Source organism: Sapajus apella, unplaced genomic scaffold (genome assembly GCF_009761245.1).
Source record: "Sapajus apella isolate SASKATOON/1434 unplaced genomic scaffold, GSC_monkey_1.0 scaffold3, whole genome shotgun sequence".
NCBI lineage: Eukaryota > Metazoa > Chordata > Mammalia > Primates > Cebidae > Sapajus > Sapajus apella.
This window is the reverse complement of record NW_022436943.1, coordinates 6,396,736-6,412,540: the sequence shown is the minus strand read 5'-3', so window position 1 is coordinate 6,412,540 and position 15,805 is coordinate 6,396,736. Positions and strand designations below refer to the sequence as shown.

At 43.2% G+C, this 15,805-nt stretch overlaps 1 protein-coding gene and 1 pseudogene across 2 annotated transcripts; one reads left to right on the top strand and one right to left on the bottom strand.

Moving 5' to 3' along the window:
• The first annotated feature begins 1,201 nt into the window (after positions 1-1,201).
• LOC116530708 (peptidyl-prolyl cis-trans isomerase A-like) lies at positions 1,202-1,927 on the top strand. Its single transcript, XM_032248956.1, has one exon. It carries the CDS (start codon positions 1,251-1,253, stop codon positions 1,740-1,742), a length of 492 nt encoding a protein of 163 aa, XP_032104847.1. The 5' UTR covers positions 1,202-1,250; the 3' UTR covers positions 1,743-1,927.
• Positions 1,928-12,808: 10,881 nt separating this feature from the next.
• On the bottom strand, positions 12,809-13,334 carry LOC116530704 (annotated as a pseudogene). The gene has a single exon (XR_004260107.1). The product of XR_004260107.1 is annotated as a 40S ribosomal protein S20 pseudogene (transcript).
• Positions 13,335-15,805: the final 2,471 nt, after the last annotated feature.

Sequence of the window (15,805 nt, the reverse complement as noted above, 5' to 3'; positions counted from 1 at the left end):
TTCTCCTGCTTCAGCCTCTTGAAGTAGCTAGGATTACAGGCGCGTACCACCACACCACCCCTGGCTAATTTTTGTATTTTGGGTTTTTGTTGTTGTTGCTGTTTGAGATGGAGTCTCGCTCTGTCACCCAGGCTGGAGTGCAGTGGTGTATCCTCGGCTCATTGCAACCTCCGCTTCCCAGGTTCAAATGATTCTCCTGCCTCAAACTCCCAAGTAGCTGCGACTATAGGCACACGCCACCATGCCCGGCTAATTCTTATATTTTTAGTAGACATAGGGTTTTGACATATTGGCCAGGCTGGTCTTGAACTCCCGAGTTCAGGTGATCCACCCACCTTGGCCTTCCAAAGTGCTGGGATTACAGGTGGGAGCCACCACGCCTAGCCTATTTTTGTATTTTTAGCAGAACTGGAGTTTCAACATGTTTGCCAGGCTGGTCTCAAACTCCTGACCTCAAATGATCTGCCTGCTTCAGCCTCCCAAAGTGTTGGGATTATATGCATGAGCCACTGCACCCGGACAATTTTATTTTTTTAAGAAATGAGATCTCACTATGTTGTTTAGGCTTATCTGGAAATCCTGAGCTCAAGCGATCCTCCCGCCCCAGCCTTCCAAAGGGCTCGGATCACAGGCGCACAGGCCCGGCCAATACACAATTTTAAAATACTAACAAAAGGGCCGGGCGCAGTGGCTCACGCCTATAATCCCAGCACTTTGGGAGGCCAAGGCAGGTGGATCATGAGGTCAGGAGTTCAAGACCAGCCTGGCCAACATGGTAAAACCCATCTCTACTAAAAATACAAAAATTAGCCGGGCATGGTGGTGTGTGCCTGTAATCCCAGCTACTCAAGAGGCTGAGGCAGGAGACTTGCTTGAACCCAGGAGGCAGAGGTTTCAGTGAACCGAAATTGCACCATTGCACTCTAGCCTGGGCAACAAGCCATGACTCCATCTCAAAAAAAATAAATAAAATAAAATACTAACAAAAATAGCCTGGGCCTGGTGACTCATGCCTATAATTCCGTCACTTTGGGAGGCTGAGGTGGGAGGATCATTGGGGCCCAGGAATTCAAGACCAGCCTGAATAACATAGCAAGACCGAGTCTCTAATAAAAATATACATATATCAAGAAAGTCACTGAGGCCCAAAGAGACCCATAAGTTGAAGACTAAAACAGATCTTGCTTTAAGATTCCATGGCCATCGGCTTTGCAGACGCCGCCACTGCCTGGAGCCTTCTAGTATCAGCCATGGTCAACCCCACCGTGTTCTTCGACATTGCCGTCGACGGCGAGCCCTTGGGCCGCGTCTCTTTCGAGCTGTTTGCAGACAAGTTTCCAAAAACAGCAGAAAACTTCCATGCTCTGAGCACTGGAGAGAAAGGATTTGGTTATAAGGGTTCCTGCTTTCACAGAATTATTCCAGGGTTTATGTATCAGGGTGGTGACTTCACACGCCATAATGGCACTGGTGGCAAGTCCATCTACGGGGAGAAATTTGATGATGAGAACTTCATCCTAAAGCATACAATTCCCTGCATCTTGTCCATGGCAAATGCTGGACCCAACACAAATGGTTCCCAGTTTTTCATCTGCACTAAGACTGAGTGGTTGGATGGCAAGCACGTGGTCTTTGGCAAGGTGAAAGAAGGCATGAATATTGTGGAGGCCATGGAGCGCTTTGGGTCCAGGAATGGCAAGACCAGCAAGAAGATCACCATTGCTGACTGTGGACAACTTTAATAAGTTTGACTTGTGTTTTATCTTAGCCACCAGACCATTCCTTCTGTAGCTCAGGGGAGCACCCCTCCACCCCATTTGCTCACAGTATCCTAAAATCTGTGCTCTCGCTGCAGTTCCCTTTGGGTTCCATGTTTTCCTTGTTCCCTTCCATGCCTAGCTGGATTGCAGAGTTGAGTTAAGTTTATGATTATGAAATAAAGACTAAATAACAAAACAAAACAAACAAACAAAAAAAAAGATTTTATGGCCATCATACAAGACTGCAACTCTAGTCCAGGGCTGTCTCCCCTGGGAAGCAGCTTCCTAATGCAAGAGGGCTTTGTAGAAGGTAAGAAAACCTGTCTGATAGTCTGGCCTCCATCAGCAACTTGCCAGTTAACCTAGAGCTATTTGCTTCCTCATGTACAAAACAAAAGGCATGGATACAAAATTCCCTCTCTAGGCCAGCACGGTGGCTCACACCTATAATCCCAGCACTTTGGGAGGCTGAGGCAGGCGGATCGCTTGGAGCCAGGAGTTCAAGACCACCCCAACTAACTTGGTGAAACCCTGTGTCTACTAAAAATAAAAAAATTAGCCTGGCAAGCATGATGGCTTATGCCTGTAATCGCAGCTACTTGGGAGGCTGAGGCACAAGAATCACTTGAACTTGGGGGGTGGGGGTTGCAGTGAGCTGAGATCACACAATTATACTCCAGCCTGGGTGACAGAGTGAGACCTCCCTTCTCAAAAAAAAAAAAAAAAAAAAATCAAATCCCCTCTCTGAAGTCCCTTTAAGTTTTGTCTGGTCAGCCGGGCGCGGTGGCTCACGCCTGTAATCCCAGCACTTTGGGAGGCCGAGGCAGGTGGATCACGAGGTCAAGAGATCGAGACCATCCTGGTCAAACATAGTGAAACCCCGTCTCTACTAAAAATACAAAAAATCAGCTGGGCATGGTGGCGCATGCCTGTAATCCCAGCTACTCAGGAGGCTGAGGCAGGAGAATTGCCTGAACCCAGGAGGCGGAGGTTGCGGTGAGCCGAGATCGCGCCATTGCACTCCAGCCTGGGCAACAAGAACGAAACTTCGTCTCAAAAAAAAAAAAAAAAAAAAAACATTTGAATAAACATTTAAAAAAAAAAAAAAAAAAGTTTTGTCTGGTCTGGAGAAACAAGCCTTTCTAGCCAGGAGTGGTGGGATGCTGGAAAAGGGGCTGGTTAATCTAGGTGGAGAATGAGAAGTTAGAGGGTCACTTTATTTGGAGCCTTTCCTGGAGGCTGGGAGTTTATTTTTATTTTTGAGTCAGGGTCTCAAAAAAAAAAATCAGTAGACATAGTGATCATATAATCCAGGAGGTTATTACCACAACATCTGCCATCCACCCAAGGCTGTGCAGGCCAACCCTGTAATTTTACCTAGGCCTTAAGAGTGGGCAAGGCCTGTAGGTGATGGACCACAAGAGGGGGTGGTTAGTGAGGCGAGGAAGACAGATCTGACCTAATCAGGAGAGGTGGAGGAGGGATTTGGCAGAAAGACTGTCAAACTAGAAAAGGGAGGTGATTCATTTCATGCATCTCAGCAAAGGCTTGTGTGCGGCTGATTCAAACAGTGGCAGGGAGGGAAGGAAGTATTGGCTCTCACTAGGGACTGAATTAAGAATAGAAAATAGAAATAGAGTCAACTACTAGAAAACACCGATGAACAGAGAAGTTACTACTCCCAAGTTTCATTCTCACAGCAATCCCCACCAACAGCAACCCTTAGGCCCTCACCAGCTGGGCTAAGGTGGGACTGGAATTTATTGTTGGCTGGGGATATACAAACATTTATTGTGTGCTTAGTGCATGCCAGACACTTCCATGGGTGTTAGCTCATTTACTTTTCACAGCAATTCCACAAAGTAAGTATTGTTATCTCCATTTTATATCTGAGAAAACTGAGGCTCAAGAAGGGTAAGTCACAAAGGAGGGCCTTGGGCAGAGGTAGCAATAAAGGCAGGTTTGTCTGAGTTTTGTTCCTGACCTCTTCTACCAGGAGAGCTGAATGCTTCTTTTTGGCACCTGCTGAGCCTCTGAAGCCTCTGGGCTCACAATGTCCCTGACCGTTCTTGCTCATACCTTAATGATGGCTCTAAGAATCCATATTATCTGACAGCGAGTGAGCTGTGGCCCAGACTTTGAGTCAGAAACTCTTGAATTTGAATACTGACTTTGCTAACTCATTGCCTACAGGCAAGATGCAAAACATTGCTAAACCTCAATATTAATTTCTGTAGAATGGGAAGAATCATATGAAAGTCCTATATGGAAATGCAAATAAGGAAGTTCAGTGTTTGGCACATTTTAAGTACCTTATAAAAGATAGCTATTAAATTACATTAGCTTGAGCCTAACCAGTGGTTCTCTAGCTTGGGTGCGCATTGGAATCACCTGGGGGTGTTCTGAAAAACACTGGGGCCTGGGCTCCCCGCCAGGTTTTGGTTTAATAGATATGCCTGCAGGCTGGGCATGAGGAGCTTCAAAAATTCTCCAGGTGATTCTAATTTAGTTCTGCAGACTTCCGAAGTCTTGAGACTCATGCTTCAGAATCATCCAGAAGGGTGGTTAAAACTCAATTTACTGTGGGTCATGGTGGTTCATTCCTGTAATCCCAGCACTTTGGGAGACCAAGGCAGGTGGATCACCTGAGGTCAAGAGTTCAAGATCAGCATGGCCAACATGGTGAAACCCCATTTCTACTAAAAATACAAAAAAAATTAGCCAAGTGTGGTGGTGGGTACCTGTAATCCCTGCTAATCAGGAGGCCGAGGCAAGAGAATCATATGAACCCTGAGGCAGAGGTTGCAGTGAGCAGAGATTGCACCACTGCACCCCAACCTGGGTGACAGAGCAAGACTGTCTCAAAAAAAAAAAAAAAAAAAAAAACCTCAATTGTTTGGGCCCCATACCCAGATTCTCTATCTGAACTCTGAAAGACAACCGACGAGCTTTCAAGTCTCCTTAATGAATTGTTCAAGGGATTCTCCTGTCTCAGCCTTCCAGGTAGCTGGGATTACAGGCGTGAGCCACCACACCCAGCTAATTTTTGTATTTTTAGTAGAGATGGGTTTTTTTTTTTTTTTTGGGACGGAGTTTCGCTCTTGTTACCCAGGCTGGAGTGCAATGGCGCGATCTCGGCTCACCGCAACCTCCGCCTCCTGGGTTCAGGCAATTCTCCTGCCTCAGCCTCCTGAGTAGCTGGGATTACAGGCACGCGCCAGCAGGCCCAGCTAACTTTTTGTATTTTTAGTAGAGACGGGGTTTCACTGTGTTGACCAGGATGGTCTCGATCCCTTGACTTCGTGATCCACCCGCCTCGGCCTCCCAAAGTGCTGGGATTACAGGCTTGAGCCACCGCGCCCGGCCCAGAGATGGGGTTTTGTCATGTTGGCCAGGCTGGTCTCAAGCTTCCCCCTACCTCGGCCTTCCAAAGTGCTGGGATTACAGGCATGAGTAACTGTGCCCAGCGGAGGTAATTTTGTTTTCAGATGAGATGAAGAATGAACAAATAAGCTTAATAAACCACCTAAGCTCACTTATCTAGTGGGTGGTAGAATCAGGATTGAAGCCCAGCCTCTGAACTAGAGGATCTTAGCACTGGGAAGAGAGGTCTGTCCAGAAGACAAGGGACTTGGAAGACATCAACAAATGAAGCCAGGAAGTGAACCAGAGAAAGATGATGTGGTGAGATGGGCATTCAGAGGAGGAGACACAGCAACGGCCACTACTAAAAAGGCTCAGCGAGAGGTAGAACAAGAACCAGGACACGCTGTTTCCTTCAAAACTGGTTGGGCACAGTAGCTTGCGGCCGTAATGCCAGCACTTTGGAAGGCCAAGATGGGCAGATCACTTTGAGCTCAGGAGTTTGAATATTTTTTGCCAGCCTGAACAACATGGGGCAACACCATCTCTACAAAAAACACAAAAATGGCCGGGCGCGGTGGCTCAAGCCTGTAATCCCAGCACTTTGGGAGGCCGAGGTGGGTGGATCACGAGGTCAAGAGATCGAGACCATCCTGGTCAACATGGTGAAACCCCGTCTCTACTAAAAATACAAAAAATTAGCTGGGCATGGTGGCACATGCCTGTAATCCCAGCTACTCAGGAGGCTGAGGCAGGAGAATTGCCTGAGCAGGAGGTGGAGGTTGCGGTGAGCCGAGATGCGCCATTGCACTCCAGCCTGGGTAACAAGAGCGAAACTCTGTCTCAAAAAAAAAAAAACACAAAAATTAGTCCGGTGTTGGTGGCAGGTGCCTGTAATCCCAGCTACTGGGAAGGCTGAGGCAGGAAAATTGCTTAAGCCTGGGAGGTGGAGGCTGCAGTGAACCAAGATTGTGCCACTGCACTCCAGCCTGGGTGACAGAACTAGACTCCATCTCCAAAAAAGTAAATAAATAAAAATGAAAATAAAAATAAATTCATATTTTAAACCTTCTTTAGTAAAAAATATCTAAGTTACAGCTGCTGGGTCAAATGGTAGCCACACACACACACAAATCTTGACATTTCTCAATGTTGCTCCGGAAAACTTCTCTTTTCTTTTTATATATATTTTTCTAATTAAAAGAAAATGTATTCTTATTTTTTAAAAATAAATAGAGATGGGGTTTCACTATGTTGACCCGGCTGGTCTCAAACTCCTGACTTCAAGCGATCCTCCCTTTTCAGCTGGGATTACAGGCCTGGGTCACCCGTGCCCTTCTTCCTCTTTCCACTTCCAGAAATAGTGGATAAAATGGTAGCTTGTGTCTGTTGTTGTTTTATTATTCATTTGATAACTACCTATTTATCTCCCTATTGTGTCTGTCTTCATGGTTTCTCTCCAGCTGCCTTGAGTGTGGTATCTTTACACTATTAAAAGCAGTTATCCTCTTCCATTTCTTTACCATATTTTATAAGCTTTTGGCTTAAAATAACATTTTGTCATTAAAATATGTTTGAGTTATGTTGGCTTTTCTCTGTACATGATTTTGTTAATTTGAACTTTCCTTTTATTTTACTAAGCTAGTTATTGCTCACTTTTTTCCCAAGTCAGCTGTTGATTTGTTCATTAGTTATACAAAATAAAAACCAAAAATAGAATTGATAAGCAAACCAGTGCAGTTCTTTAAAAATTAACAAAACTGGCCATGTACAGTGGCCCACGCCTGTAATTCCAGCACTTTGGGAGGCTGAGGCAGGTGAAGCCCAGGATTTCCAGCCTGGCAAATCGTGAGACCATGTATATCTTAAAAAAAAAAAATTAGGCCGGGCACAGTGGCTCAAGCCTGTAATCCCAGCACTTTGGGAGGCCGAGGCGGGTGGATCACGAGGCCAAGAGATCGAGACCATCCTGGTCAACATGGTGAAACCCCGTCTCTACTAAAAATACAAAAAATTAGCTGGGCATGGTGGTGTGTGTCTGTAATCCCAGCTACTCAGGAGGCTGAGGCAGGAGAATTGCCTGAACCCAGGAGGTGGAGGTTGCAGTGAGCCGAGATCGCGCCATTGCACTCCAACCTGGGTAACATGAGTGAAACTCCGTCTCAAAAAAAAAAAAAAAAAAAAATTAAAAGAACTGATTTTTCAAGTCCCTAATTTTACATGCAATGTGGCAAAATTTTTAGATGTGGCAAAACTGCATTGTAAAATAAGGAGATACTTTCTTTTTATAGTAGTTAATTCATTACGCTTTCTTTTAATGAAAATTCTTATTACTACAAGCATCTAAGTGCAGACATTTTCCTCTAAATAGTAATTTAACAGCATTTGATGTATAGCTTATATTTTCATTTTTGTGGTTCAAAAAACTGATGATGTGACCCAGACTCGCTTTATGACTTAGCTTTTAAGAGATGATATGTATATATACATATATATGTGCCACACATATATATACACATACGTGTTTATTTTTAAAGACTTTGCATTAAAACACATTAAAATTTTTGTTTTGTTATAATCTAAGAATACCATATGTAAAAATAATAACCTGAGGTATTGTGTATATCTTTGTTCTACAATACAGGATGAAATTATGTGAATGTTGCCACTGCACTTAGAATGTGTTCTCTACAATCTACCAGTAAGATCTTTTCACACATAAATGCTACCATAAATTTCCACTTTTGAAATGTCTTCAATTCTTTCAGTGTTATAGAAGTAACATTAACGTTTCTTTCTCTTTTTTTTGAGACTGAATTTCACTCTTTCGCCTAGGCTGAAGTGGTATGATCTTGGCTCACTGCAACCTCCAACCCCTGGGTTCAAGTGATTCTCCTGCCTCAGCCTCCTGAGTAGTGGGATTATAGGTGCGCACCACCACACCTGGCTAATTTTTTTGTATTTTTAGTAGAGACAGGGTTTCGCCATGTTGGCCAGGCTGGTCTTGAACTCCTGATCTCAGGTGATTTACCTGCCTTGGCCTCCCAAACTGCTGGGATTACAGGCATGAGCCACCACACCTGGCCAAGATTACAAATATACTCTATACTGTTATGGCTCATTTTCATCTTTCCCTTGGCCAGATTTGGCCAGATTTGCAAATGGGTTTGGTGGCTCTATGATTTGGCTCATCCAGGTAGTGGGAACATGTGTGCAAAGGTAAAGAGATGCCATGCCACACACCACAGGGTACCTGTGAGTGGTCTGTCATGGCAGGAGAATAGAGAGGGAAGGAAAGGTGATGGCTGAGACACTGGAGAAAACAGAGGCCAAGGTTTGGATGTCTCGGTAAGATCAGAGAACATTGCATTAGGAGAAGAAGAGGTCATACTGGGTCATGATTAAGAGGATACGCTTAGGAGCCCAAACTGGCTCTGTCCAATTTTTGGCTGTGGGACCTACAGCAAATCATTTAACCTCCCTGAGCCTCAGATTCCTGATCTGTAAAATGAAAAATAATAATAATAAGGTTATTGTGAAGATTCAATCAAATACACTATCCATAAAACAGCATAATGTCTACTGCATAAGTGTTCAATACAAATGTTATTTCTTTTCATTAAGGAAGCTGAAAAGCTTAGAAATTGAAAGATTTATGATTTCAGACGTAGAATTAAGTAATGTTTACCACACATAAGTGCTTCCTCACCTTATTTTTTAGAAAAACTTCTGTATCGTTAGAGCACTTGCCCATTATGAGATGTATTGTTTTTCGTTTTTGGGGGTTTTTTTGAGACAGGGTCTCACTCTGTTGCCCAGGCTGGAGTACAGTGGCACGATCATGGCTCACTGCAGCCTTGACCTCATGGGCTCAAGTGATCCTCTCGCTTCAGCGTCCCAAGTAGCTGGGAGTACAGGCATGTGCCACCAGGTCTGGCTAATTTTTTATTTTTTGTCAAGACAGGGTCTCACCATGTTGCCCAAGCTGGTCTCAAACACCAGGTCTCAAGTGATCCACCCGCCTTGGCCTCCCAAAGTGCTAAGATTATAGGCATAGGCCGCCATGCTTACATTGGTTTTATTTTGTTGTGTGTGGTGGGGTTTTTTTTGGGTGTTTCGTTTTGTTTTTGAGATAGGTTCTTGCTCTCTCACCCAGGCACCAACATGGCTCACTGCAGTCTCGACCTCTCCTGTGCTCAAGCCATCTTCCCACCTTAGCCTCCAGAGGCGTTCTCTACCACACCTGGCTAATTTTTTGTTTTTTGTAGAGACAGTTTCTCCCTATGTTGCCCAGGTTGATCTCAAACTCATGGGTTTAAGCAGCACACATTGTGTTTTAATTTTCGTTTTCCTAGTGCAGGCTGGGAGCTCTGAAACATGAGGTAAGCCTCATTCTTGTTTATAATTCTGAGTGCACAGGACACTCTGTAGGTCATTGATTCAACACCTGTTGAACTGAGTTTGGAAATCATTCACACAGAGTCCCACAGCTGAGGTAAATGAGAAGGATCTCCAGTTTCGAGCTCTTGGTGGCCTCTACCAGTCAGGAACTACATCCTTTGCTAAAAATATGATTTCTGTTCTTATTAGCTGTGCACTTACAAGTCTCACAGAAACATATTTCACAATGTCCCTATCTGCTGGGTTCATTACTTTGCTTCTTGATGGTTGCTTGTTTATTAAATTGATAATAAACACAGTGATGGTTTATTAAAAATTTAAAAAGAGCAAACCCAACAGTCCTTTGCTGCCTTATTGTTTACACACAGACAGAGGCAGCTGCCCCTGAGTCAGACCTTCTGGTGTCCATAAGGGGTAAGAGGAAAAGCAATCAATTAGAAGTCACAGCTGGGTTCCCAAGCAGACTTTGCTGTTTACTAGCTGTGTGAACTTGAAATAATCATTTAACCCATCCAAATCTCATTGGTCTCATCTGCAAAATGCAGGTAATACCTGCCCTCCCTTCTTTTTTTAAAAAAATAGATTTGAGTATCAAATTGAATTTTGCATGTGAAATCCTTGAATAGTTCTAGTCAAATACAAGGTAGTGTTCTCACAAGAAGTCCACTAGAGAGGGTTTTGAGGCTCTTTCTAAAAAGATGCTACTAATAGCCAAACAGAAATGCCTCAACTCAACGTTTAATACTGTGACATATATTGACAGCAAAATTTACTTATTTGCTTTTATGGTCTGTGCCTCTAATAATCCCTGGCAAAAAGCAGGTGCCTGACAATTGTTTGTTCAATGAATGAAAGAATGAAGGACTCTGGGAAGGTAGGTGTAAACAGCAGGTTCTGGCTTCAAACAGTGTGAAATTAGGGCAAAGTACCTGGGTAAATGGTACATGAGGATTGCCATGGGCTTCTAGCACAGGAGGCCTGGGGGAGAGGAGGAGTTGGGCAGAGCTGGCTGGGGCCCGTCAGAGATGAAACTTTTACTTCTTGTTTTCTTCCAATTGGCACAATCTCACTTGCAGCCTTTTTTTCTTTTTTTTTTTTTAAGATGGAGTCTTGCTCTGTCGCCCAGGCTGGAGTGATGCAGTGGCACAGTCTCGGCTCACTGCAACCTGCGCCTCTTGGGTTCAAGTGATTCTCCTGCCTCAGCCTCCTGAGTAGCTGAGACTACAGGCACGCACCACCACCTTGGCTAATTTGAGAGGTGTTTCTTCCTGCTGGCCAGGCTGGTCTCAAACTCCTGACCTAAAGTGATCCGCCTGCCTCAGCCTCCCAAAGTGCTGGGATTACAGGTGTGAGCCACAGTGCCCAGCCTTACTTCCTTACTTGTAGCTTTTGATTCCACTATGGAGACAGGAAAAAGTGCAGGGGAAAGAGACTGAATCATCATTTTCAATGAAAATATTTTTAGTCAGCCAAACACTATAAATTAGCAATATTTAACAACAATTAAATAAGGAGCAAATTTAGTAGGTAGTACAACCCTTAACACACTTATCTATACTGCTTCCTTCCATGCTTCTCCTAGCCAGTCAAGAACTGCTGGCCGCTCATGCTATCGCTCTTCCTTCTCTGTGCTCAGCCGCTGCCTTTGCAGAGAATCGTTTTTCTGTCCAACTGACTGTCAATGTCTTAAACTTCTTTCAAAGGTTAGATCAATGAATTAATTACTGGATCATCAAGTATTTATTGTGTTCATTGAGTAGCTACCATGTGTAAAGATGAAGAAAGCTCATAGTCTAATTCTATTTTTTGTTTTTAGTTTGTTTTTGTCATTATTTTTATTTTGTTGTCTCTTAATTTCTTTCTTGTTAGTATTTGCTGCCTACCATGTAGTCTAATTCTAGTAGGAGGAAGAAATACATATAAAGACATAATTTTCATGCTATATAAGTTCTTTTTTATAACAGCTTTATTGACGTATTATTCACACACCATAAAATTCATCCTTGTACAGTGTACACCTCAGTGGTTTTTAGTGTATCAGAGTTGTAAACTCAACATCACTATCTAATTTTAGAACATGTCATCACCCCCAAAAGAAACCCTGGATTCATTAGCAGAAATTCCCCATTCTTCCTTTCCTTCCAGCCCCTGGCAACCGTTCATCTATTTTCTGTGTCTGTGGATTTGCCTATTCTGGACATTTCATATAAATGGAATTATATGACATGTGGTCTTTGTGACTCGTTTCTTTCACTAAGCATAAAGTTTTCAAGGTTAATCCAGATTGTAGCATGTATCAGTACTTCTTTACTCTATTATAGATGACTAATATTCTTTTGTAGGGATATACTACATTTTGTTTAGCCTTTTATCAGTTGATGGACGTTTGGATTGTTTCCACTTTCTGGCTTTTTTTTTTTTGAGACAAGGTCCCACTCTGTCACCCAGGCTGGAGTGCAGTGCTGCCATCTTGGCTCACTGCAACCTCCACTTCCTGTGCTCAAGCGATTCTCTCCTTTTTGGCTGTTATGAATAATACTGCCATGAATACTTATGTACAAGGTTTTCCATGGACATATGGCTTCACATTTGTTGGGTATATACCTAGGACTGGAATTGCTGAGTCATATTGTAATTCTTTGTTTAACATTTTGAGGAACTGTCAGGCTGTTTCCCAAAGTGGCTGGACCATTTTACAATCCCTCCAACAACGAATGAGGGTTCTGATTTGATTTCTCCATATATTGGCAATACTTGTGTCTGCCTTTTTTTTTTTTTTTTTTTTTTGTTTTTTTGGGATGGAGTCCTGCTCTGTCGCCAGGCTGGAGTGCAGTGGTGCCATCTGCCATCTCAGTTCACTGCAACCACTGACTCCCTGGTTCAAGCGATTCTCCTGCCTCAGCCTCCTGAGTAGCCGGGATTACAGGCACACACCACCACACCTAGCTAATTTTTGTAGAGATGGGGTTTCACCATGTTGCCCAGGCTGGTCCCAAACTCCTGGATTCAAGCAATCCACCCACCTCAGTCTCCCAAAGTGCTGGGATTATAGGCATGAGCCACTGCGACTGGCATATATTTCTTTAAGAAATGTCCATTCAAATATTTTGCCCATTTTGTTGTTGTTGTCGTTGTTGAGACGGCGTCTCGCTCTGTCGCCAGGCTGGAGTGCAGTGGTGCAATCTTGGCTCACTGCAACCTCTGCCTCCCCAGGTCAAGCAATTCTCCTGCCTCAGACTCCTGAGTAGCTGGGATTACAGGTGCATGCCACCATGACAAGCTACTTTTTTTTTTTTTTTTAACAATTGGTAATCAATTTATTAAAATAACCAACTTAAGCATCTGCAATGGTGACTTCCACCTCAACTCCTGGCTCAATACTGATGGAAGTAATCTGCTTAACAATCTCTGAAGGACTGTGCAAGTCAATGAGTCGCTTGTGGATTCTCATCTGGAAACGATCCCATGTTTTAGAACCTTCACCACAAGGTGTTTTCTTGTAGTGATTCTCAGAGTCTTCGTAGGCATTCGAACTGGTCCTTTCACTTTCAGATTCTTTTCCTTTGCTCCTCTGATCAAGTCAGCACACACCTTCTCCAGCGATTTTACGTTGCGGCTTGTTAGAGTGATTCGAATTCGGTGAATTGCCACCTCCGGCTCCATGGGTGTTTTTCCGGTATCCTTAAAAGCCATGGCTGTGCGCGGCTTCCTGACCGACTTGTTCCTCGGCAAGAGCGAACAGCGGGGAGTCAGGAGCAGGAGCGTGCGGACTAACGATCCACAACAGCTACGACCGCGTCTTCCTCAAAAAGCTACTTTTTGTATTTTTCAATAGAGACAGGGTTTCACCATGTTGGTCAGCATGGTCTCTATCTCTTGACTTCGTGATCCACCCGCCTTGGCCTCCCAAAGTGCAGGGATTACAGGCGTGAGCCACCGCGCCTGGCCTTTGCCCATTTTTTGATTGGGTGATTTGTCTTTTGTTTTTCTTTTTTCTTTTCTTTTTCCCCAAGATCTACAGCAAGTAGAACTTTCGTCTTTGAATTATAAAAATTGTTAGTATATTCTGGATGCTAGACCCTTATCGGATATATGATTTACAAATATTTTCTCCCATTCTGTGGGATGTCTTTCCATTTTCTTGATCATGTTCTTTGATGTACTAAAGCTTTTAATTTTGATGAAGTTCGATTCATCCTTTTTTTTTTTTCCTTTGTTGCTTTTTCTTCTGGGTTACATTTATGAAACCATTACCTAACACAAAATCATGAAGATGTACTTCATTTTTCCCATTTTATAGATTTAACTCTTACATTTTGGTCCATCATTTTATTTATTTATTTTTGTTTCTTCTACTATGCATTGTCCTTACCCTGGTAAAGCACATTTTATTTATTTTTAATTTTTATCAATAGCCTGGTTTGTAATGGACGTTTATATTTAATTCACTTTTTTCTGTGTGGTATGAGGCAGAAGTTCAACTTCTTTATTTTTTGAGACAGAGTCTGGCTCTGTTGCCCAGGCTAGAGTGCAGTGGTGCAGTTTCAGCTCACTGCAGCCTCTGCCTCCCAGGCTCAGGCAATCCTCCCACCTCAGCCTCCTGAGTAGCTGGGACCACAGTTGCAGGGCACCAGGCCCTGTGAATTTTTGTATTTTTTATGGAGATGTCTCACTATGTTGCCCAGGCTGGTCTTGCACTCCTTGAGCTCAAGAGATCCTCCAGCCTCAACCTCCCAAAGTGTTGGGATTACAGGTATGTGCCAACTCACCCCATGTCTTTGAATTTTTTTTAAAGAATGTCTCGGCTGGCGCAGTGACTCACGCTTTGGGAGGTGGAGGCAGGCAGATCACTTGAGGTCAGGAGTTCGAGATCAGCCTGGCCAACAAGGCGAAACCCCGTTTCTACTAAAAATACAAAAATTAGCCGGGCATGGCAATTAGTCCATGTCTGTAATTCCACCTACTCAGGAGGCTAAGGCACAAGAATTGCTTGAAACCAGGAGGCAGAGGTTGCAGTGAGCTGAGATCGTGCCACTGCACTCCAACTGGCTGATGGAGTGAGACTCTTACCTCAAAAAGAAAAAAAAAGAAAAGTCTTGTCCAAATGTCACTCTCTACCTCCTGCCCCTCTTCTCCAGACTCTTCTGAATTCTCATGTTCCAGTCTCCAAAATCATAGTACTTCAGGGTGTCAAGAAGAGGTGACAGCATCAGAATGACCATCCAAGTCCCATTTCCATCACCTAAGCTGCAAGGAACAAGATCTGTCAACCAAGAATATCCTTTCCTTGTCAAAACCATAAGATAACTAATTTTAAGCAAAACCAGCTACACTGACATCTCCACATCCACATAGAAAACAGCATATTCAGCCGGACACAATGTCTCAAGTTTGTAATCCCAGCACTTTGGGAGGCTGAGGCGGGCAAATCACCTGAGGTTGGGAGTTCGAGACTAGCCTGACCAACATGGAGAAACCCAATCTCTACTAAAAATACAAAGTTAGCCAGGTGAGGTGGCTCACACCTGTAATCCTAGTTACTCAGGAGGCTGAGGCAGGAGAATCACTTGAACCCAGGAGGCAGAGGTTGCAGTGAGCCAAGATTGTGCCATTGCACACCAGCCTGGGCAACAAGAGCAATAATCTGTCTCAAAAAAAAAGGAGAACAGCATGTTCCAGAGGGAGCACACTGTCTGGGTAGCCATGGACGCAACAGGGAAAGAGCGCTGAGTTGGGAGCCAGGGGACCTGAGCTTTGAGTACAGTCCTGCCGCTAATTCACTGTGTCACCTTGGTTGGGCAAGTCACTTAACTTCTTTGGCCTCTTGTGAAACAAAGGAGTTGAAATAAAATACTAGTTTCTTCCAAATATATACATATACATATATATATATATATATGTATATATATGTATATGTATATATATATGTGTATATATATACATATATATGTACATATATATGTGTATATATATGTGTATATATATATACATATATATGTACATATATATATATATATATAAAAGTTTGATGACATATTTAATATGTATTCTAACATGCTATGTATAGTTACTGTAGATTGTCACTTAATATGTTTCAAGTGTTCATATTTCATGGCTGTCTTATAAACAATCGGGATAACATGCAGGTTATGGAATTTAAGATGTTATATTATTAAAATATTAGACACTGTACTTTCACTTTTGTGGCTTATTATTAATCATGTGCATATGTTGTAGTCAGGTTTTCACAGGGAAGGGTTTTACTTTGTCAAAGTATGTCT